The sequence below is a fragment of the Pleurodeles waltl genome, chromosome 5 (assembly GCF_031143425.1).
Source record: "Pleurodeles waltl isolate 20211129_DDA chromosome 5, aPleWal1.hap1.20221129, whole genome shotgun sequence".
NCBI lineage: Eukaryota > Metazoa > Chordata > Amphibia > Caudata > Salamandridae > Pleurodeles > Pleurodeles waltl.
Window position 1 is genome coordinate 286379969 of NC_090444.1, and position 23105 is coordinate 286403073.

The 23105-nt window shown below is 45.4% G+C and overlaps 1 protein-coding gene across 2 annotated transcripts in view; it reads left to right on the forward strand.

Annotated features, from left to right (window-relative positions):
- The first annotated feature begins 293 nt into the window (after nt 1–293).
- Nucleotides 294–23105, forward strand: part of TTC7A (tetratricopeptide repeat domain 7A) — a 1654710-nt gene continuing 1631898 nt past the window's right edge. For both annotated transcript variants that reach the window (XM_069234028.1, XM_069234029.1), the window contains exon 1: nt 294–604. In XM_069234028.1, the coding sequence (XP_069090129.1) occupies nt 475–604 (130 nt within the window). In that variant the 5' untranslated portion in view covers nt 294–474. The remainder of the gene's footprint in view (nt 605–23105) is intronic.

The window sequence follows — 23105 nt, forward strand, 5'->3', positions numbered from 1 at the left end:
TCCACATGAATCATTAAGAAAGGAAACAAAATATATTTTTCTATTCTAGATGGACCTTGGGAGGGCCAGGGGGCTACCTTGGGTGGGCCTGGCTCACCTGCTAAAACGGGGCCTGGGTGGAATGCTTCCTTTCGAGATAAATTTAGGTCTCTGTGAAAACCTGTTTAGAAAGTTTGTTTTGCGCTCCTCTCGGACATCATCCCCAACAGGTTTACCCAGTATGTTTCGGAAGTGTTTCCAAAACATGCCTTCATTCATAAGTTGCTGTTCGTGAGGGGGACCTCGTGCCAGTGCTCTCAGTCTGCAGGCGGCAGCAGCCGGGTCTGCCAAGGCCAATCAGCTGCGCATGGTGCGCGCTGCGGGCGCAGAGCCGGTGCAGGCAGGGCGCTTGTCTCGGAAGCGGCTGCTTCCTGCCTCTCCGTGCGGCTCGCACCGGCACCACACAGGCGGGGCTCTTCGGAGCGGCACAGTAAGATGGCTGCTTCTCGGCACTCTCAGCTGAAGCTGGACTCCGAGATTGAGCGCTCCCGAGCCGAGTGCCAATGGGAGCGGATCCAGAGCCTAGTCGGGCAGCTCTCCTCGAAGAGTCCGGACCCTGCAGGCGGTGAGTCGGGCTAGGGAGCGCCCAGGTCTGCGCCCGCTGCCGCGCGCTCTTTAAAACGTGCGCCCTCGCAGGCTACTTACTGCAACCTGTCCACACCCAGTTGCAACTTGCAGGGGGCTTGGGCACCCTGCTCGGCGGCGTGCCCACATCGGATCCCGTACATCCGCCGGCCACTGAGGTGTACTTTGTACCATACAGACTTTATGCCAGTGCTCTTATCCCTCAGTCAAAACCTGGGTGGAGGATGTCTGCCGGTGCGGACAGTACCTGCCGATTTAAAGCACGGGCTGCGTGCTGTCTAGCGAGGCTGGTCAAGCGCGAGGTGTCTTAAGACCTTCAGTTTGCCACGGTGGAAATTACGTGAATGTTTTGTAATGCGATGGAGCCGTGATTTCAACATGAGGCTTTTAGAAAGTTTCACTTCCTCAATAATGTTCTACCTCTCCTGACACTGAAATTTAACACCACGGCTAAATATTTGAGGGGTGTTATACAGAGGAAGCCTCTTAAATTGAGATTATGCATTAGCAAGAGGGTGAGTGCTGCTTTCGGTCAGAGGGCTAACCATTACTGTTGTCAATATGTCTTACACTGAACGCCTGGACATTACTGACAGAGTACTGTTCCGTTTGATTATGTACGGTCCTGTGGGTGAAATGTCAGCGAGTGAGCGTCTTTCTCGCACACCTGTTACCCCTTTGGGTGGAGCTGGCCTAGCCTGTCCTCCAAGGTTGGAAGAGGGCAGAAAGAAAGACGTGGCCACCTAAACCTCTCCGGGCATACCAGAGTTAATAGGGCAGGAAGACTCGCTTCCATCCCGGAATCAGCGGGCCAGGAGTGCATCAAAGTTCACTTAACGCAAATCTCTGGGTCAGCGAGGCACGGCTCCGACCTTCCACAGATGACACATCCCTTCATCAGCGGGGCAGCCTGTCTCTCCACCCGCCCCTGAGCCGACAGGGTACGGCTGAGTCAGAAGGGACTTTGCCCGGGACACGTGTGCGGCTCAACCCGCTCTGGACCTGACACAGACACGAAAGAAACATCACGCGTCTGAGCAACAGCAGAGCTCGAAATGGACGAGTAAACTCAGCCTCTTCGAAACTTTCCTAGTTTTGAAGCGGGCGAGGCAAATAGCTTTTCTCTAGATCTGCTTGATTTGTTGTGACAGTACACGTGCAGGCTGCATGCACTGGCTATAATTCTGGCGTATAGCGCGTGCATTGCAGGAGTGTTTTGGTATGCATAGAAATGTCGTTCCACCAGGAGTACTTCCAATATCTGGAATATTTTGCGACGCATTTTGTTTCAACATGGATTACATTTTCAGTCAACGCGTTTGTTGTCTTAACAGTGTATGAACTGTTTATGGGTAAAACGATGCGCCGTTTCAAATGTTTGTATTTCAACGTTAACGCACTTCAGGCCAGAGAAATAACTGACTCCATGTCATCGGGATACAATTTACCAGGTCCTGGGCGGCAATTTAACAAATAATAGTGCTAAATTGCAATAGTCCCTTTGGTTTACTTGTATTGATCCGGAACTACAATTCCCAGAATGTACTCATTATTTAAATGAAAGGCCATGGCTCTAAAAGGATTTGTTGGTGGCACGGGGTAACCAAGCCACACTTTGCAAGTTCTTAATCTCGTGTAAACAATGGCTTATTCACTGCACTTACCACTTACTAACTCAAGCACGACAACTCCTAGGAGGAGAGAAGCAAAGGGGAGATATGTGACGCCTGAGGTTTTAAGGAGGGGTATGTTGTATGAGATCCCTATGGCACAGATTTGTTATTTCATTATTATGTTGCGTTCAGATTCTTTCTTGGGAGGAATCCGAGCTCTGTTTTCATACTTCCAACTTTTTAGCCAAGTAAAATTGATAATTCCAGCACCTCTCCTTGAAGGTTCAAAAAGCTTTAAAAGCAGGCATTTCGAAATTTCAGATTTGTGAGATGATATGCATTTACGGAGAATTTTTCATTCTCACTTGTGGAAAATTAATTAGATTACTGAAATTCATTGAGACATATATTATTGTTTTTAAGATAAAGAATAATTGGTATCTGTTAAACTTCTTACACATTTCTATTTCAAACCATGTTGGTAAATTCGTTTATTCATCTTTAGCACCAACAAAGCTTATGCATTGTTATTTGTAGAAGCCAAAACCTTAATGTACGACCAGCTGTATTATTTATAATCCTGGGTCTGATTTATGTTAATCACGAGTAAAAAAAACATCTTTCGTGTGTTTGCTTCCACAACTGTCTGTTGAACAAGCTTATATACTGTACTTTTACGAGTCATTTATATTCTTAGTAACACATGGAAACACGCTTGTGCGCCATCATTGTTGTTGTTTATCATTTTATGATTAGCAGTCAATTCTGTTTAAACAATATCGTCGTTAATTTTCAAATACAGGTATAATCGTTATTGTGAAACACCATTTGCATTATAGTTTTATGTCTTCATTCAATTTAGTGTTCCATTCTGACTAGTTCTTTGTATATTTACTTACTTCTTTAAGTTAGACCTGATACTACTTATGCAGCTTAGTTTTGTTTATATAGTATCTAGAATGTGGAATGCATTCAGGGGTAGCAAGTAAGACAAGTCTGTCAGGGTAAAAAGTCTCATGTTGTAAGTCTGCGACACAGAGTAAACAAAAAATATCCATCTGTTTGCATACCTCTCATTGCCTACCTTAGGGTTAGGCGTGCCTTGTGTGTGTGTGTGTTTTTTTTAAATAAGTACTGGTATGTAGTTGCTACTGATATCTTACATACTGATTGAGTCATGATAACGGCATTAAGTGCTAGCAATACATTGCCTTATCTCGCCTAGGGGCCCTGTGGATTTGTAATAAAAATACAATGTTAATTGAATCCGAAATATGACCGTACCGGCTTAATAGGTTAACAAAGGAAACTCTTTCAGCTTATTTTAGGGCTAAAAACGTAATCTACTTATAAGAATTTGCTGCTAATGATTTGCATGATGGCAATTTAAAGGTAATAGCGGTGAGCAGGGTCATTAAACCTCTTGACTCGCTCTGGGGCCTGTGGATTGTCAAAAAATTGCAACATGAGAAGGGGCAATGGAACTAATGCTCAACCTTTTGAGAGTGGGATAAATCATCTTTACCTCTAGTAAGGTCACTTGGCCATTAGTGCCCCAGAGAAAGGGTTTTTGGCTATCAAGGATGCATTCATTCTGTGGCAAATCTTCTTTTTAGGAGCCTGATTTGGGATTGTAGTACATACTGATCACCGATCTCTCAAAGTTATTCATCAAGCAGAGTGTCACAACAGTAGACAGATCAGACAGCCTTTTCCTTACAAGAATTAGATTTTTTTCATCACGTATATTCCTGATGATCACAATGTGGTTCTGATATCCTTCCTTGAAGGTACTTTCAAAGAAATATTGAGTTGAGAGATAAGATCCTCCCTGAGAAGGCCTTTATTAGCACCTTGACTACATTTTTTTTTGAATGCATAAAAAAAGACAGTGGAAGATTAGGATTACTATCCTGTTTTTCCCCCCCAAAAGATTGCTTGTACCAATTAAGGAGCTCCTAAAACATTCGTAAAGGTATTCCATGGTAGTGGAGCTGCTGGTTATAATGGTTGATGGGCAACTGAAGACCCCCTGAGGTGAAATGTTTCGAGGCCTACTCTAGTGCAAGATGTTCAAAAATATAGTAATTCATGAGAAATTTGCACATAGAATAAGACTGGAACTCAAATAAAAATTGTTTTTTATTGAATTGCAAAATACCATCCAAACCCTGGGAAATAACTTCCGGTGACTTCATTGTTGATTTGCCTCTCTCTGATTTGTGTACTGTTATTTAGTTATTGACTGACTGCTATACTACGATGGGTAATTTTTCCATCTTACTGAAAGTTCCTTCAGGAATGGAAACGAGTACGTTTTTTTCTGAGTGACATACTTGGACTCTAATGGGCTAACAAACAAAATAATATCTGGTCATAGACCTCAATGCATTGCCAAGTCCTGAAAATCATTGTGTCATAATTTGCAAATGCAGAGAGCCTTGACCTTTGCATATCATCCTCAGGCCAAGATACACACCGAGAGACTAATAGAACTCTTTTACTTTATAGAATATTTGCAATGCTGTGCTTTTGGTTCTTAAGATAATCAGAAAGAGTTTCTTTCTACAACGGAAATTGCCTTAAAACAACTCCAGTCATACTTCTACAGGATTCTTGACTTTTTTTTTGCACATAACAGACTTCATCCTTAGTCATTTCCTAGGATTTTGTGAGGTAGACGAAGAAGATGTTTTCACTGTCTAAGATACTTTGACAAAGCTAAATCAAGTATGAGAAACCTTGATGTCAAAGCTTACAATGTTCCAGGCTAAGAACAAATAGACAGGCAAGTCACCTCATGCAGCCTGCTTTCTATAAAGTAACAGATAAGCATTGGCTATCTTTTGTCAATCTTCCTAATTCTATTTATAACTCAAAGTTAACTCCAAGATTCTTTGATCCCTTATCAGTTTCCAGGATCATTAATCCTCCTTCCTGAAGAGTAATTCTTCTGACAAGTTGGAAGAATCTTCCTTCCTTCCACGTCTCACTCTTAGTTTTATATAGTTTGTCTTGGACCTTCCAAGAAACAGGTTACTTGAACACTTTGAATAGTCAACAGGAACATGAGGTTAATGAAACCTGTGCTTCCTGTTTCAGAAAGGGAACACTCCAGTTTTTGATTGTTTGAAAAGTTTTTCAACCTTATGATCATTCCTTGCAGTGTGCTAAGGCTGTTTATGCTCCTCACCTGGTCACATGAGGATCATTAATAAGCCTTACCTGCACAATTCTCATCTCCGACATCACTGCTGGCTGTGTGGCTGTGTAGTGAGGCACATGAAGGCTTGAATTGGGGTCCTTCCACACGCCTTTGAGCACCATGTTGGGCCCCACGAATGCACTGCATTCTGGGGCACAACCTAAATCTCAGCATCTCTGCAACAATGTGTACTTGATCTACCACCAATTTCCTTTCTTTTTTACTTCTGTAATTGTTTGTTGGTGCACGCAGCATTTCTGTAACATCAAATGTATTAGAGGATCCTTGTTTTCTATTCCCCTGTGTTTTCTTTTATTGATAATTCAGTCCTGATTTTCCTTATTAGACGTGTACAAAAGTGGATTATTTGGTGGAGTGAATGGTAGTCCACCACACATAATGATAACACTCCTTGGGACGGCCAGTAAAGGTTTCAGTAATTTAAACCTGAGCTTATTGATAACAATGTTGACTTTACTTATCAGGTGGAATGGTGAAGAATTAGTGGACTTATAATAAAGGAAGAGCTATATAGTGGAAGAATAGAAGAGAAAATACATAGTGGAAGAATAGGAGAAAAAAGTACAATCTTCCTATGTAGTGGTAGCATACCTTGATTTCTGTAAAAACAGGTACTTGCCAAAGTGCTGTGCATTTAAATAGTTGTACAATCCTAAAAGACAGTTAAAAATATGTAAACAAATATGCCTATAATCAGTTTTTAATATCTAATCACCCTATAAACATTTGTAAATAAAGAAAAGGTAATGCAATGAGTGAACATTTAAGAACCCCCTTTGGTGATTCTGAATGTGTTAATCCCACATTTTAAATGTTATAAAGGTAAGCCCCCTGCCTTTATATACAAAGCCGTTCTTAGTGCAACAGTGCCATAACATTCTGCTGCATACATTAGGGAACTTAAAAAATTGGTAACCCCTACTAGTAAGGATGTGTAAGGAAATTCCTCCTTGACATGGTTACCCCCTGACTTTTTGCCTTTGCTGATGCTAAGTTTTGATTGAAAGTGTGCTGGCACCCTGCTAACCAGGCCCCAGCACCAGTGTTCTTTCCCTAAACTGTACCTTTGCTTCCACAATTGGCACAGGCCAGTCACTCAGATAAGTCCCTTGTAACTGGTACCCCTGGTGCCAAGGGCCCTGATGCCAGGGAAGGTCTGTAAGGGCTGCAGCATGTCTTATGCCACCCTGGGGACCCCTCATTCAGCACATGCACACTGCCTCACAGCTTGTGTGTGCTGGTGGTGAGAAAATGTCTAAGTCGACATGGCACTCCCCTCAGAGTGCCATGCTAACCTCACACTGCCTGTGTCATAGGTAAGTCATCCCTCTAGCAGGCCTTACAGCCCTAAGGCAGGGTGCACTATACCACAGGTGAGGGCATATGTGCATGAGCACTATGTCCCTACAGTGTCTAAGCAAAACCTTAGACAGTGTAAGTGTAGGGTAGCCATAAGAGTATATGGTCTGGGAGTTTTGTCAAACACGAACTCCACAGTTCCATAATGGCTACACTGAACTCTGGGAAGTTTGGTATCAAACTTCTCAGCACAATAAATGCACACTGATGCCAGTGTGGAATTTATTGTAAAATGAACCCAGAGGGCATCTTAGGGATTGACCTGTTTCTGCTAGGCTGCCACAACCAGACGAGTTGCTGGCCACATGGGGAGAGTGCCTTTGTCACTCTGTGGCCAGGAATAAAGCCTGTACTGGGTGGAGGTGCTTCTCACCCCCCCCCCCTTGCAGGAACCGTAACACCTGACGGTGAGCCACAAAGGCTCACCCCTTTTGTTACAGCACCACAGGGCATCCCAGCTAGTGGAGATGACCGCCCCTCCGACCACTGCCCCCACTTTTGGCGGCAAGGCTGGAGGAGATAATTAGAAAAACAAGGAGGAGTCACCCACCAGTCAGGACAGCCCCTAAGGTGCCCTGAGCTAAGGTGACCCCTGCCTTTAGAAACCCGCCATCTTAGTTTTGGAGGATTCCCCCAATAGGATTAGGGATGTGCCCCCCTCCCCACAGGGAGGTGGCACAAAGACCACCCTCCAGGACAGTAGCTATTGGCTACTGCCCTCCCAGACCTAAACACCCCCCTAAATTTAGTATTTAGGGGCACCCCAGAACCCAGGAAATCAGGTTCCTGCAACGTGAACTAAAGAAGAAGGACTGCTGACCTACAAGCCTGCAGAGACGACGGAAGATGACAACTGCTTTGGCTCCAGCCCTACCGCCTGTCTCCTGACTCGAAAACCTGCAACCAGCGACGCATCCAACAGGGACCAGTGACCTCTGAAGCCTCAGAGGACTGCCCTGAATCCCAGGACCAAGAAACTCCAGTGAGCAGCGGCTCTGCTCAACAACCTGCAACAAACTTGCAACGTTTCTACAACTTTAAAGACTTCACTCTTCTCGCCGGAAGCGTGAGACTTCACACTCTGCACCCAACGCCCCCGGCTCGAGATCCAGAGAACCAACACCACAGGGAGGACTCCCCGGCGACTGCGACCCCGTGAGTAGCCCGAGAAGACCCCCCTGTACTCCCACAGCGACGCCTGCAGAGAGAATCCAGAGGCTCCCCCTGACTTTTACTGCCTGTAACAAGGGACCCGACGCCTGGACCAAGCACTGCACCCGCATCCCCCAGGACCAGAAGGAACCGAACTTCAGTGCAGGAGTGACCCCCAGGCGACCCTCTGCCTAGCCCAGGTGGTGGCTGGCCCGAGAAGCCCACCTGTGCCCTGCCTGCACCGCTAGAGTGACCCCCGGGTCCCTCCATTGAAACCAATTCAAAACCCGATGCCTGCTTTGCACACTGCATCTGGCCGCCCCTGTGCCACTGAGGGTGTGTTTTGTGTGCCTACTTGTGTCCCCCCCCCAGTGTTCTACAAAACCCCCCTGGTCCGCCCCCGAGGACGCGGGTACTTACCTGCTGGCAGACTGGAACCGGAGCACCCCTGTTCTCCATAGGCGCCTATGTGTTTTGGGCACCTCTTTGACCTCTGCACCTGACCGGCCCTGAGCTGCTGGTGTGGTAACTTTGGGGTTGCCTTGAACCCCCAACAGTGGGCTGCCTATGCCCAGGAACTAAGACTTGTAAGTGTCTTACTTCCCTCACAATCTAACCAATACTTACCTCCCCCAGGAACTGTTGATTTTTGCACTTTCTACTTTTAAAATAGCTTATTGCCATTTTAACAAAAACTCTATATGTTATTGCTCTAATTCAAAGTTACTACCTTACCTGTGTGGAGTATCTTGCATTTTATGTATTTACTTCAAATCTTGAACTTGTGGTTCTAAAAATAAATTTAAAAAAAATATTTTTCTATATAAAAACTATTGGCCTGGAGTTAAGTCCTTGAGTCGGTGTTCCTCATTTATTCCCTGTGTGTGTACAACAAATGCTTAACACTACCCTCTAATCAGCCTACTCCTCGACCACACTACCACAAAATAGAGCATTAGAATTATCTTATTTTGCCACTATCTTATCTCTAAGGGGAACCCTTGGACTCTGTGCACACTATCTCTTACTTTGAGATAGTATATACAGAGCCAACTTCCTACAGTAGGATTTTCACATTCTACGATATCACCATACAAATAGGTCCCTCATTTCAAAATCTATAAAAGGGCAAAGCTGAAGATTCTAACAAATGGGCCATCTCAACAGATTTGGGCATCCTTCTGCAGGATCTGCATTGAGGTACAAATGCTGAATTAGTTTTGTTGCAGGAGGTGGATTAATGCCAGCACTGTCTATCGAATGAGAAGAAAGGTGTGATTTTGTGCTAGCTATTATGCTATCCAGCCTCTTTTTAAATGATCTTGAGGGCTTACTTAGTGATCTAATCAAATTGTGTCTTCAGGTAAATAGCGAGCAGGCACGAGTCTTACTTTTGCAGATGATGCTCCATTGGTAGCTGACATCGAGGTTAATGCATATAACGTGAGACAGACTTGCCCATTATTGGCATACGATGTTCTGAATGGTTCAATGTGGGAAAATATAGATTCATTGCATTGGGACGATATCCCTTGAAAATGATTTATATTTTGATTATTGGTGACATACTGAAAAATATCAGAGAATTGTGTATCCGGGAATTGGATTAAAAAACTCTTCCGCTGGAAGCCCAAATAGCAGAAGCGATTGCTATTCATATAAAGAGTTCAAATGTCGTAGTGAGCCTTTAAATGTGAAATCAAGTAGTCTACCAAGTGACCTAGCTGTAGAAGTATATGATGTAAAGACTCTTCTACCCTATTGTTTACTAAGGTAAGCTTTGGGGTAATGTTTCTCCAAAGTGAATTGCAGTGAGTAAGAACACATTTTTAAAGGAGGTACTTGGCCTGGGTCCAGGAACTCCCATAGATGATTGGAGATGTAAAGTCTTTACCTAGCCCTTAATATTGTCAGTCCTAATATTAAAATGAGTTCTATACAGGGTAGACCTTTGGTGAGTATAATGGAGATGTGCTAAAGAAGGCCTGTTCCAGGCCACTCATTTATTGTATAATTTAAAATTTTGGCAAATCTTTGTTGTTACTGGTTGCATACAAATGTGAGATCACCCTGAGTACCTCACCAAAAATTCTGCTATGACAGTGAAACAGAATTATTGGTGGAGCCAATTGCAATCAATCATGCTGGGAGCCTTTGACATCCCAAATCAGAACATACATTTCCCTTTTTTGTCCATTATATGGTAGGTGAAGGAAGAGATGGCTTAAACATTTGGGTGCTCATTATGACCTTGGGTGTTTGGGAACTGCTGTGGTGGAGATGGCGGTTCCATCATTGTGGTTCCCGGCGGTGAAGTCTGCCTTATTACGAGGAAGGCAGTGTGGCCAACGCCAAACAGCCACACTACTTCCAGTCCTGCCAGGGTGGGCAGACCGCTGCGGTTGTTGGGGGCCTTCTCTGGGCTGACAGCAATGTAGATTAGTAGTGTTCTGGCAGCTTAGGCTGATAGAGGTAGCTATAGCAGAGCAGCTTAGGCTGAACTAGGAGACATGCAAAGCTCCTACTATACCACTTGTATCATATAGCACTATATCACAAGAATCACAATACTCAGAGTTACTAAAAATAAAGGTACTTTATTTTAGTGACAATGTGTCAGAAATATCTCAGAGGATATACTCCCTTAGAAGGTAAGTAAAATACACAAAATATACACACAAACCAAAATCAGGTAAGTAAACAGTTAGAAAAGTAGTGCAAACACTGTCGGATATTATAGGATGCAATATACCTAGAGGCAACACAAACCATATACTAAGAAAGTGGAATGTAAACCACTTAGGGACCCCGGGCCTAGTGTAGTGTGTAGAGGGTCGCTGGGAGTGTAAGAAAACACTAATGGTGTCCAAGATATCCCACCCCAAGACCCTGAAAAGTAGAAGTAAAGTTACCCTACTTCCCCATAAACACACTAAAGTTGTGATAGGAGATTCTGCAAAGACCACAACAGACTGCAAAGCACAGAAGATGGATTCCTGGACCTGAGGACCTGTAAAGGAAGGGGACCAAGTCCAAGAGTCACAAAAGTGTCTAGGGGGGCAGGAGCCCACTAAACCCCGGATGATGGTGCAAAATGGCTGCCTCCGGGTGGAAGAAGCTGAAGATTCTGCAACAACGGAAGATGCCAGGAACTTCTCCTTTGCACAGAAGATGTCCCACGGCGTGCTGGAGGATGCAGAGTTGTTTCTACGCAGAAAGACCGCAAACAAGCCTTGCTAGCTGCAAAGGTCGCAGTTTAAGTCAAAGGGTGCTGCCTGGGCCCAGGAAGGACCAGGAGGTCGCCACTTGGAAGAGGAGACAGAGGGGGCGCTCAGCAACATAGAGAACCCACGCAGAAGCAGGCAGCACCTGCAGAAGTACTTGAACACGGGTTCAAAAGAACTAAGCACAGCGGTCGTCTCAACACTGCAAAAGAGGGTCCCACGAAGCCGGTGGTCAATTCAGCAGGTTGAGCAATGCAGGACGGAGTGCTGGGGACCTGGACTGGGCTGTGCAGCACAAAGGATTCCTTGCAAAAGTGCACAGAAGCCCTAGGAGCTACAGTTCACGCAGTACACAGGATTACTGTCTGGCGTGGGGAGGCAAGGACTTACCTCCACCAAATTTGGACCGATAGACCACTGGACTGTCGGGGTCACTTGGATCCAGCTCCTGTGTTCCAGGGCCACGCTTGTCACGATGAGAGGGGACCCAGAGGACCGGTGAAGCAGAAGTTTGGTGCCTACATTAGCAGGGGGAAGATTCCGTCGACCCACGGGAGATTTCTTCTTGGCTACCAGTGCAGGGTGAAGACAGACAGCCCCCAGAGCATGCACCACCAGGAAACAGTCGAGAAATGCGGCAGGATTAGGTGCTGCAATGTCGCTGGTAGTCTTCTTGCTACTTTGTTGCAGTTTTGCAGCCGTCCTGGAGCAGTCAGCAGTTGATCCTTGGCAGAAGTCAAAGAGGGAGATGACGGGGAACTCTGGTGAGCTCTTGCATTCGTTATCTGGTGAGAAGCCCACAGGAGAGACCCTAAATAGCCCTCAGAGGAGGATTGGCCACCCAGTCAGGTAATCACCTATCAGGAGAGGTCTCTGACGTCACCTGCTGGCACTGGACACTCAGAGGCCTCCATTGGGCCCTCACACCTCTGGATTCAAGATGGCAGAGATCTGGGTCACACTGGAGGAGCTAGGACAGGGGAGTGGTCACTCCCCTTTCTTTTGTCCAGTTTCACGCAAGAGCAGGGGCTGGGGGAATCCCTGAACCGGTGTAGACTGGCTTATGCAAGGGGGGCACCATCTGTGACCCTCAAAGCATTTCCAGATGCTGGGGGAGGCTACTCCTCCCCAGCCCTTAACACCTATTACCAAAGGGAGAGGGTGTAACACCCTCTCTCAGAGGAAATTCTTTGTTCTGCCTTCCTGGGACTGGGCTGCCCAGACCCCAGGAGGGCAGAAGCCTGTCTGTGGGTTGGCAGCAGAGGTAGCTGCAGTGAAAACCCCAGAGAGCTGGTTTGGCAGTACCCGGGGTCCATGCTGGAGCCCCGGGGATGCATGGGATTGGCACCCCAATACCAGATTTGGCAGGGGGGATAATTCCATTATCTTAGACATGTTACATGGCCATATTCGGAGTTACCATTGTGAAGCTACATATAGGTACTGACCTATATGTAGTGCACACGTGTAATGGTGTCCCCACACTCACAATGTCCTGGGAAATTGCCCTGAACTATGTGGGGGCACCTTGGCTAGTGCCAGGGTGCCCTCACACTTAGTAAATTTGCACCTAACCTTCACCGAGTGAGGGTTAGAAATATAGGTGACTTATAAGTTACTTAAGTGCAGTGTAAACTGGCTGTGAAATAACATGGACGTTATTTCACTCAGGCTGCAGTGGCAGACCTGTGTAAGAATTGTCTGAGCTCCCTATGGGTGGCAAAAGAAATGCTGCAGCCCATAGGGATCTCCTGGAGCCCCAATACCCTGGGTACCATATACTAGGGAATTATAAGGGTGTTCCAGCGTGCCAATTAGAATTGGTAAAAATGGTCACTAGCCTGCAGTGACAATTTTAAAGGCAGAGGGAGCATAAGCACTGAGGTTCTGGTTAGCAGAGCCTCAGTGACACAGTTAGGCACTACACAGGGAACACACATTCAGGCCACAACTATGAGCACTGGGGTCCTGTTTAGCAGGATACCAGTGAGACAGGCAAAAACAAACTGACACACAAGTAAAAAATGGGGGTAACATGCCAGGCAAGATGGTACTTTCCTACAAGCATGCATGGCACCGCTGACCGTATTACAAGGCTGCACACTGCCAGGGTTTTCACAGCGGGCGCCCCGCCATGAAAACCCTGGCAGTAACGTACCTCAAGACAGGAACACGCAACCGCACCTCCACACATACACGCACCCATTCAGACGCACACACATGCCTGCAATCACACATGCACACCCCAAACATACAAATCACACAAACACTCCACCTCCTACTACAGTCATCCCACATACCTGGCAGGAGTCACCCTGCAGCCCATGTCATGGGGGTCGAGAGGAAGGGGGCAGATGAAGGCAGTGACAGCCACTGTGTACCAGACCGTCACTGCTGGGATATGACGTCATGGCACTAAAAGTCAGAACAGTAATCTCAGACAATCTCTAGGACTCTACAAGTGGAACATCAGCAAGGAATAACATAACACAAGAATGGTTGGGAAAAAAATTGACACCAGCCCAGAACAAGCACCAAAAGCAATAAACAAAACAAAAGCAAATACAAATATGGTAGAAAAAACACACCAGCCAGGGAGCTCCTAAAGAAAATCATCAAATCACAAATTAAAAGAACTATACCACCCAGGGACAGCAGAGTTTTTTACTATGATCTATACATGAGATTTATATCTGTTTTGAGAGAAGATTTACGATCTATAAATTATGTTTTGGGATATGTAGATAAGTGTTATTTTTTGTGATTCCGGTGTCTTGATGTTGTCTATATGTTCTATGTGCTTTCAGTCATATATGGTCTTTGTATATTTGAATTTTTGTTGTGTGTTATGATTTGGTTAAGGGGGAGCTTTATGTATATTTTCGATTCAATATTTTTTATGAATTAGAAGAATTATGCATATTTATTTATAGTTTGATCATTAAAAAACAAAAAGATAAAAAACACTGTATATATCATTTAAGATATTTTTGTGTTAGATTAAGTTGTCTCTTCATATCTGCAGGAGAGAGATATATTTTCTACTTATTGTACTGGGGAAATAGCGACATCAATTTTAGCCTTTGCCAGCACCTTCCAAGAATGGGGAATAGCAGTGAAGAGACATAGCACCCCCAGGTACCCATTCAATTTGTCACAGAGAAATAAAATGCAAGCCATGATATAAATCACTCCTGCTCACTCAATTTAGTTGGTGCAAGAAGCAAATCGATTTATTGAACAGAGGGGCTGAGTTAAGAGGGGCTGCCAAGACACACAACCACAATGCAGTGGGACTGGATCCCTACAGTGCTAAATGCTACAAAGAGCCCATGAATCAATAACCAGGAAGAATCTAGGTCGGGGCACACAGGCCTGCACCTAATGTCATGGAATATAGCCAGTGTCAAAACCTTACAACAAGGTGGCTCGCTGCCAAAAACCTGGAAACCCTTCATCATCATTGCCCTACAAGAGGCATGGTCAATGGTAGTCCTCCCAGTAGTAGGCTACACACAGTGCCATCTTCTGTCTACCAAATCGCAACATTATGGAAGGCCTAGAGGAGGAAATACAGTATATATATATATATATATATATATATATGTGTCTCAGATTAGATATCTGCACCAAAGAACTAACCTCCGCAAACCAGGCCTTCAAATAATTAAGTTTACTAAATGGGCCAAACACAGCAGACCACCATTACTCTTATTCAGTGTTTATGTTCACCCTAATTAAGCAAGAAAGAAAGAGCGTCAGAAACTATTATCCTCAAGGATAACTGACTACCAGGAAGCAAACCCATCATGGGACATAATCCTACAAGGAGACTTTAACACAGATTTAATGTATTCAGATGAAGATGACATGCTGACTGCAGAGAACTTTTTCTGGCAGGCCCCAACACAGACTAAGCATGTCGCCAAACAGTGGGACTCAACTGGGGAAATACTTGTGCCACCCTGGAATTCTAAGGTATGGGGTACGCGCCCCCCACACACAATTTGGGAACCACTGAGCTATTTCCAGTTCGGACACAATAAAACTACAGCCAGTGGTTCCCAAACTGTGTGCGGCGCCCCTGGCTAGTTTTGATGGCGCACCAGGGAGGCGTGGCTCCTAGTTTGGGAACCACTAGGGTACGGTATCGAAGGTTCCAAGAATATACCGCCCAAACTATACTTATCTTGGCCTGAATTCAAGATCCGTCACTGACTATACAATTGTCTCAGTGCCATTAATGTCAATACATCAGCAAAATAAAGTCCTGCAATCAACAGAAGGCAATCATTCATATTAGATGCTATCGCTAGGGCTAACACTCCAAAGTCATCTATTGGGCGTTCCGCACTTGACCTATCAAAAGCATTTGAGATGGAACAGTAAATCAGTAGTAGATCTTTTGAGAAGCCTTTTGAACAAATAGATGCATGGTCAAAGTTTAGCTGTGCCTGGAAATCAGATCCACTCACCACAATGCGTCTGCGACATACTCTCTTGGCCAAGTGCACCACTCTAAGAAAGAGCTAAAGAAAACCATCTGACACACCTGAGAATGGGAGTTCGGCAGTCTTGGTTTCGGGAAAGAGCAAAAGTCCTAAAGAAACAGCACAGAAAACACCTTTGGGAGGATAGGAGAGCCTGCAAAGAGACATTCTGGTCAAGGCTAATATTTAACGGCAGGCAGACAAACTCCAGGAAATTCTGGGAAATAATTAATGGCCTTAAAAGACCAGCAAAAGCAATACGCAACTCAAGTATATCAGTGCCATAATGGGTCTCCCATCTTGTCAATGTTTTTGCCATCAACGTGTTCTGCTGACCAAGATAATGTCAATCATTATTGTAACAGTTCAGTTTCAACTGCTCCTCTTGCAATCTCAGAAGTCCCATTTAAAGAGAAGGAGTGTCACCTGATCTCCGGCTAAGGCATTCAACACTCACTCTCTGAAGTTAAAAAAGTTATTCTTGCCGGACACTGTATACCACATACCACAGGCCATCTTTAAAGATAATACTGAGTACTGGTCAGGGATGGTATCTGCACTATACAAAAAACTTCAGACAAGTGGCCTCATACCAGAGAGCAGGCGTGGCTCCATCATAAATCCGATATTTAAAGGAGGAGTCAGGGCTAACCCTGTCAAGTGTAAGCTAATCGCAAACCTAGATTCTGAAGCAAAGAATTTTGCTTCCCTCGAACTAGCAACTACCTTCATAATTGAACAATTGTTGATTTTAAACCAGCTTTCAACTGTGTCATTAGGGGTCACGCTGGAATAAAATAAGGAAATGGGGAATTCCCCAAAAGCTGCTTCAAGCAATAGAACAGCTTTACTCAGAAACTTGGATTGAAGTGAAAATCAGAGATGGCACCAGAATATTTAGGAAAAACCAAGGACTCAAGAAGTTGGTGCCTCATCTCTTTAATTCACGGCAGATTTTCCCCAGCCCTGGATCAGGAAAATTCTCATCTGCCACAGCTGGGTCATCTCCTCCGTTTTCATCTGTGTTACGCAGACAATATCATGCTGTTCAACATGACAAAAGTGAATCTACAAAGATTAGTAAACGCACTGGCCACTTATGTCAATATCACCCACTTCGAGTTAAACACAATAAAAACAATGTCTATTTCCAAGCAATCGGGGTGGGCAGTAGCAATCTTCCCAAATAACACTCTTCTGGAAGCCGTAGGCACTTACTAGTATTTGGGTTTGTATCTGGACTCAAAGATGCCTAATTAATATATCTCTCAGTGATGGAGTTTGTTTTGCACGTCTGCCTTACCTTTTGAACTTTACTCCCAACTACTTTTTATGTAACGTATCTAATTTGTATCAGTAGGGTAAAACTGACTTGGTGGGTGACAGCACATGGCCTTTTCTTGGTTTACCAATTTCTCCATGTTACATATTTAAAAAGCTATTGGAGACAAACAAATAATTACAATGAGGATAAAAGGGATTATAGCACAATAACATAAGCAAGATGTTGAAATCCATGAGAAATATCCTAGACCTTGTGAAAAAGTTACCCTTTATTTTAAACTCTGTAGGTCTGTGCTCCTATTGGTCCCATTTGAGGCAATGGTACCAAGTCTCACTCTTCAGTAAATTCTGTCACTCAAAGACACAGAATTATTTTTAAAGTAGATTGTAAGTTTCTTCTGTCAACACTACCCAGGTTGCGCTCTCTTTATCAACTATTTCATGTATCATTTTTGTAGTCGGACCCACTCATTGTCAAGCGCAGTTTTTCTTATCTGCCTCTTATTATTACAAGTAGAGTATCAAATTGAGCACACACATATTACACTTACCACATGACCAGGGCTGTGCTCAAAGGGAGTCCAGGTAATTGTGTGTCACAACATAAGGAGTTACTAAGTTGCAGCCACTACATCAGGATTAACTACTTTAGGAATATTATTACATGACACAAGCCATTTCATTGCTGGTACATTTCTAATAGGTTTGTGTTAGACTTGACAGCTGTTGGACCTGCTGGAGTTTGTGGGGTGTTAGACCCGACAGCTCTAGGGTGGTCATCCCCCAACTTTTTGCCTGCCTCCCTCCACTTTTCTGACACTGTTTTTGCTGGTTTTAGGACTCTGTGCACTTTACCACTGCTAACCAGTGCTAAAGTGCATATGCTCTCTCCCTTAAACATGATAACATTGGTTCATTCCCAATGGGCATATTTGATTTACCTGTCAGACCCTAGTAAAGTGCACTACATGTGCCCAGGGCCTGTAACTTGAATGCTATTAGTCGGCCTGCAGCACTGGTTGTGCTACCCACATAAGTAGCCCCTTAACCATGTCTCAGGCCTACCATTGCAAGGCCTGTGTGTGCAGTTTCACTGCCACTTCAGCTTGGTATTTAAAAGTACTTGCCAAGCCTTAAACTCCCCTTTTTCTACATATGTCACCCCTAAGGTAGGCCCTAGGTAAGCCATAGGGCAGTGTGCCAGTAGGCAAAAGGCAGGACAAACAGATGTGTTTTATATGTCCTGGTAGTGGAAAACTCCTAAATTAATTTTCCACCTCTGTGAGGCCTGCTCATTTCATAGGATAACATTATGGCTGCCCTCACACACTGGTTGAGGGGTTAGATTCTGATCAGAAATGGGTAAACAGGTCATGTTTAGTACGGCCAGAATGGTAATAGAAATTTCTGCTTATTAGTGTGGTTGGGTTTTATATTACTATTTTAGAAATGCCACTTTTAGAAAGTGGGCATTTCTCTGCACTTAAAATCCATCAGTGCCCTACAGCCTGTCTCTAATTCACATCTGGGCTGGGCTGGGCTGGTCGACAGCTCCCTTGTGCCTTTCACCTCAACAATCACAAACACAAGATACTCCATCACACCCGCATTCATCTGCATAGTGAATTGGTCTTTCTGGGTTGGGAGGTTGGATGGCCTGACACTTACATTTCAATAGCTAGTCGCCTGCCATCACACAGTTGACTGCCAAACCCCCTACTGGAAACCTGGCAGACAGACCTGTACTGAAAGGGGACCTTGTGCACTTCAGAACCACTCTTTGAAGTCTCCCCACTTCAAAGGCATTTCTGGGTGTATAAACTAGGTCCCTGACCTCACCAAATCAGACATCTCTGGACCTGAACCTGCAACTTGTCAAGAGGAACTGCCTCGCTGCCCAAAGGACTCACATGGACTGCTTTGCTGTGAAGGACTGCTGCCCTGCTGTTGCCCTGCTGGCCTCTGACTTTGCTGAAAAGTGCACTCCAGGGGCTTGGCTTGAGCTTGCTTCCTGTTTTCTGAAGTCTCAGGGCCAAAAAGACTTCATTTCTCTGCAAGGAAATTCGTTGTGCACCGCAAATCGATACACAGCCTGCCGGAAACGACACACATCCTGCCTTGCGATGAGAAAATTGCCGCACAGCCGAACCGTAACGATGCAGCCCGACTTCCCGAGTGAAAATCAACACAGCACCTGCATTGCAACCGGAAATTCGACACACAGTCCAACTGGATCGACGCACAGCCGAGCCGGAACAATGCAGCCTGACCTCCTGAGTGAAGAATCAACACAGTGCCTGCCTTACAGCATAAAATTTGACGCATCACCTACCGGATCGATGCAACGCCTGTTACTTCATCCCACACACCCAGGATTTCCACACATCATTGTTGGGTGTCAACAGGTCCTGCATTGCAGTAAGGAACTAAGACTGCACGCCGGAAATCGATGCACCGTCCCTTGCAGTGTAGAAAGAAACAATGCATCGTCTGTGCCGTGTTGGAAAATCCGACAACCTATTTTTCAATGCATCTCCTCCTCTGCGGTCTTCGTGTGTGATAATTTGGACGCAAACCAGGTACTTTGTGCACAGAAGAGACAACTGTTGATTTTTAACTTGTGCTCATCGAATCTTTATCATTTTGGCCTTACTTTAACTAGATAAATATCATATATGTTTCTAAACCTGTGTGGTGTATTTTTGTGGTGTTTTCACTGTGTTTTGTTTATGACTTATTGCACAAATACTTTACACATTGCCTTCTAAGTTAAGCCTGACTGATCAGTGCCAAGCTACCAGAGGGTGGGCACACGATAGTTTGGATTAGGTGTGATTTACCCTGACTAGGATTGTGATCCCTATTTGGACAAAGGTGAATACCTCTGCCAGCTAGAAACCCCATTTCTAACATGGGGCCACTGGGGCAGGCCTTCTGGCTGCTGAAGCTGCCCCCTGTCATCAGATTTGGAGTTGGGGGGGCTGGAGGCTGATCGTTCTGCCCGGGATCCTGGCCCTCACCCCACACTAGAACTGTTGCCGGGCCCTGCTGGCAGGGAACGTCCTACATAGACCGGCCTGACCCGCTGGTGCTTCCACGTAGGTGCATCCAGGGCACCCACCAAGCACAGGCAGACCATATTCCTCCATACTGCAGAACCACCCTCCAACAATAGACCCCCAGGCTGCTTGGGTTGTCTCTGTGGATTCAGAGGCAAGCAGGCTGGGGGGGGGGGAAACATACTACCCACACCATCCCTCGGCAACCTCCCCCTTGGGGAAAGTCCTGCATTAGCAGTGAACCAGTCTGTGCTGTTGATCGTGGCCTGGTGGCCATCTCCTCTGGATGCCTCACACTGTCCGGCGTGATGCCACGGGTGCTCCTAAATAGCACGGTGCTGTGGGGGCATTCGCTGGACACAGGTAGATCACACTCCTCCACACTGCAAGGCCAGCCTCCAAGAATAACCCTCAGCTCCTCGTGCTGCCTTTGCAGACCCAAAGGCAAGTGGGCCGAGGTGAGGCCTACAACCCGAATGATCTGTCAATGACCTCCACCTCAGGGAAAGGCGGGAATTAACAGTGGACGGTTTAGGGCTATTGACCGGGGCTTGATGGCTATCTTTCCCTGACACCAATATTGGTGCCTTCACCCTATTTGTTTGCAGCTGCCTTGGAGAAATATAAGGGCCCGTCGCTAGGTGCCCAACCGGTGGGTGATGTCTAGGGGTTTTGTTTCCTGGAAGGACTCCGTAGGCCTATGTGATATTTGATGGGCTTGGCATCAGATTACACAATCTAATATAAACGCATCTGCAGCTACCAAAACCCTCTCTTTTATTGATCTTCCCATCGGTATGGCATGCACAACAGCCTCAGACATTCTTACCCTTGGGATCTCTGATTATTCACCACTTGTGCTGTACGATGTAAACAACCCCTCTGGTGCCTGAATGCTTGGTTCCTTAGCAATGACCGGTTTGTAGGGCATACAGATGCAGAACTTCACTCCTACTTCCAGATCAATACTGGGTCAGTTGGTAGGGTGGGTATTGTCTGAGTGGTTGATAAGGCCACTATTTGGGGTGTGGCCAAGACATTTCTCAAACATGCTAAGCGGGACAAATGCATCTGCATTGGACTGCATGAATCCTGCATATAACATCTGGAGACATTAAATAGCCACTGATATTTCTGAATCCCTGCATCAACAAATTGAGCTTGACCGTTTATCCTTACGGCAGCTGGTGTTCAATGAGTCTCACCAATGTTGCAAAGAATCTATCTGCCATGTGTTTAAGTATGGTGATAAAAGCAGTAAGCTCCTTTATTGGCATGCTGCTAGAGATGCAAACTGATGCTCTCCTTCACAGGCTCACAGGGTTGCCCTATACAGACCGCAATAGTGATAGCAGATGCTTTCACTGACTTTTATGAACAGCTCCAAGCTCATCAACCCAGGCATGCTCAGGAGATAGCCAACCTGTTCCTGATTAATGTAATGTACCTCTTCTGCAACTCATGGGGTCTCATCAGGAAGAACTGGAGTCCCCTCTTACTATGGATGAGATATTGAAGGCTATTCAGGAACTGAATTTGGGGAAAAGTCCTGGCTCGGATGGGTTCCTCCTCGAATATTATTGTAAATTCTGCGACATCCTTGTTCCACATTTACTTGAATTCTGTTAAGAAGTAGCACAGATCGATTCCTTCCCTCCTGACCTTGACTTAGCCATCATAGTGGCCCTCCCTAAAGCAGGACACCCTCTGGATTGCTGTGCCTCATATCGTCCTATCTCTCTTATAAATACAGATCTTTGCTAAGGTGTTGGCTGCTAGCGTCAAAGCGGCTCTGGGTTCCCTAGTACATCTAGACCAGTGCGGCTTCATGCCCCACTGTGGCACCTGGCACTGTATCAGGCACGTTCACATTGCGCTGGCCCACAGTCATGAAATACCTCATAGACTTTGAAAAGGCCTTTGACTTAGTCGACTGGACCTATTTAGATCTAGTCCTCCAGCATTTGAGTTTTGGCCATACTTTCCATAAATATGTTGGGCTCCTCTATAGGGCGCGCTTGGCGCAAGTCTTCATTAATGGAGTACTGTCTCGTACCTTCCCAATTAGACACAGAACCGGCCAGGGTTGCCCTCTTTCCACTCTCCTCTTTGATGTGGTCATAGAGCCTTTGGCCGGGATTATCTGTTGTTATGTGTGGGTGAAGGGCTGGAGTGGGTGCAAGAGGATAGAATTGCACTGTATGTGGAGAATGTTCTTCTTTCTCTTGTGGACTCCGCCCTTAGGGTACTAGATATCCTTAAGGTGTTTGAAGAGGCTTCTGGCCTCCGTACAAGCACCACAGTTGCCTGGCAATTGGACATCCCGATCTGTCATCTCTGCTTTAAATACCTGGGGGTAGACATTGCTATGGTGTTGAAACTCACCAGTAATTTAAATTTCACTCCTCTACTGACTACTACTAAAGCCCACTTATACACCTGGAATAACCAACCCCTAAACATGTTGGGACCTGTAGCACTCATCAAAATGATGTTACTCCTGAGGCTTTCTGTACGTGTTGCAGAACTTCGCACTCCACATCCCTAACCCCTGGTTCAATTACACCATGGCGCTTCTCTGCTCCTTTGGAGGGGTCAACCCCTCATATAGATATTAATAAGTCTAGCAGATTGGTTTATGACGGGGGCCTAGGGACCGCGGACATCCAACTATGTTACTGGACATTCCCCGCTTCATGTCATCAGGTACTTTTTGAATGGGGGCTGGAGTGACCCAGTGCACCGACTTAAACTGGCCCTCTTCGGTCTTGATCATGTGTTTCACGTCCTCTACAGCTGACCTATCCCTTCCCACACTACAAAAGTCACTAGGATGTTTTTTCTTGTTTGGCAGGTGTCTAATAGGTTCACACGCAAGTACAAGAGGTTAACCCAGTGTTGGAAAATGGTCCTCTCTGAAGGGTCAAACTGAAGTTTTTTGCCTTTCTTCTCCTCTTTTTCTGACCTCGTTTTTGTTGGCTTAAGGACTTTGTGCACTTGCACTGCTAACCTGTGCTAAAGAGTTTGTGCTCTCTCCTTAAAACATGGTAACATTAGTGTATACACAATTGGCA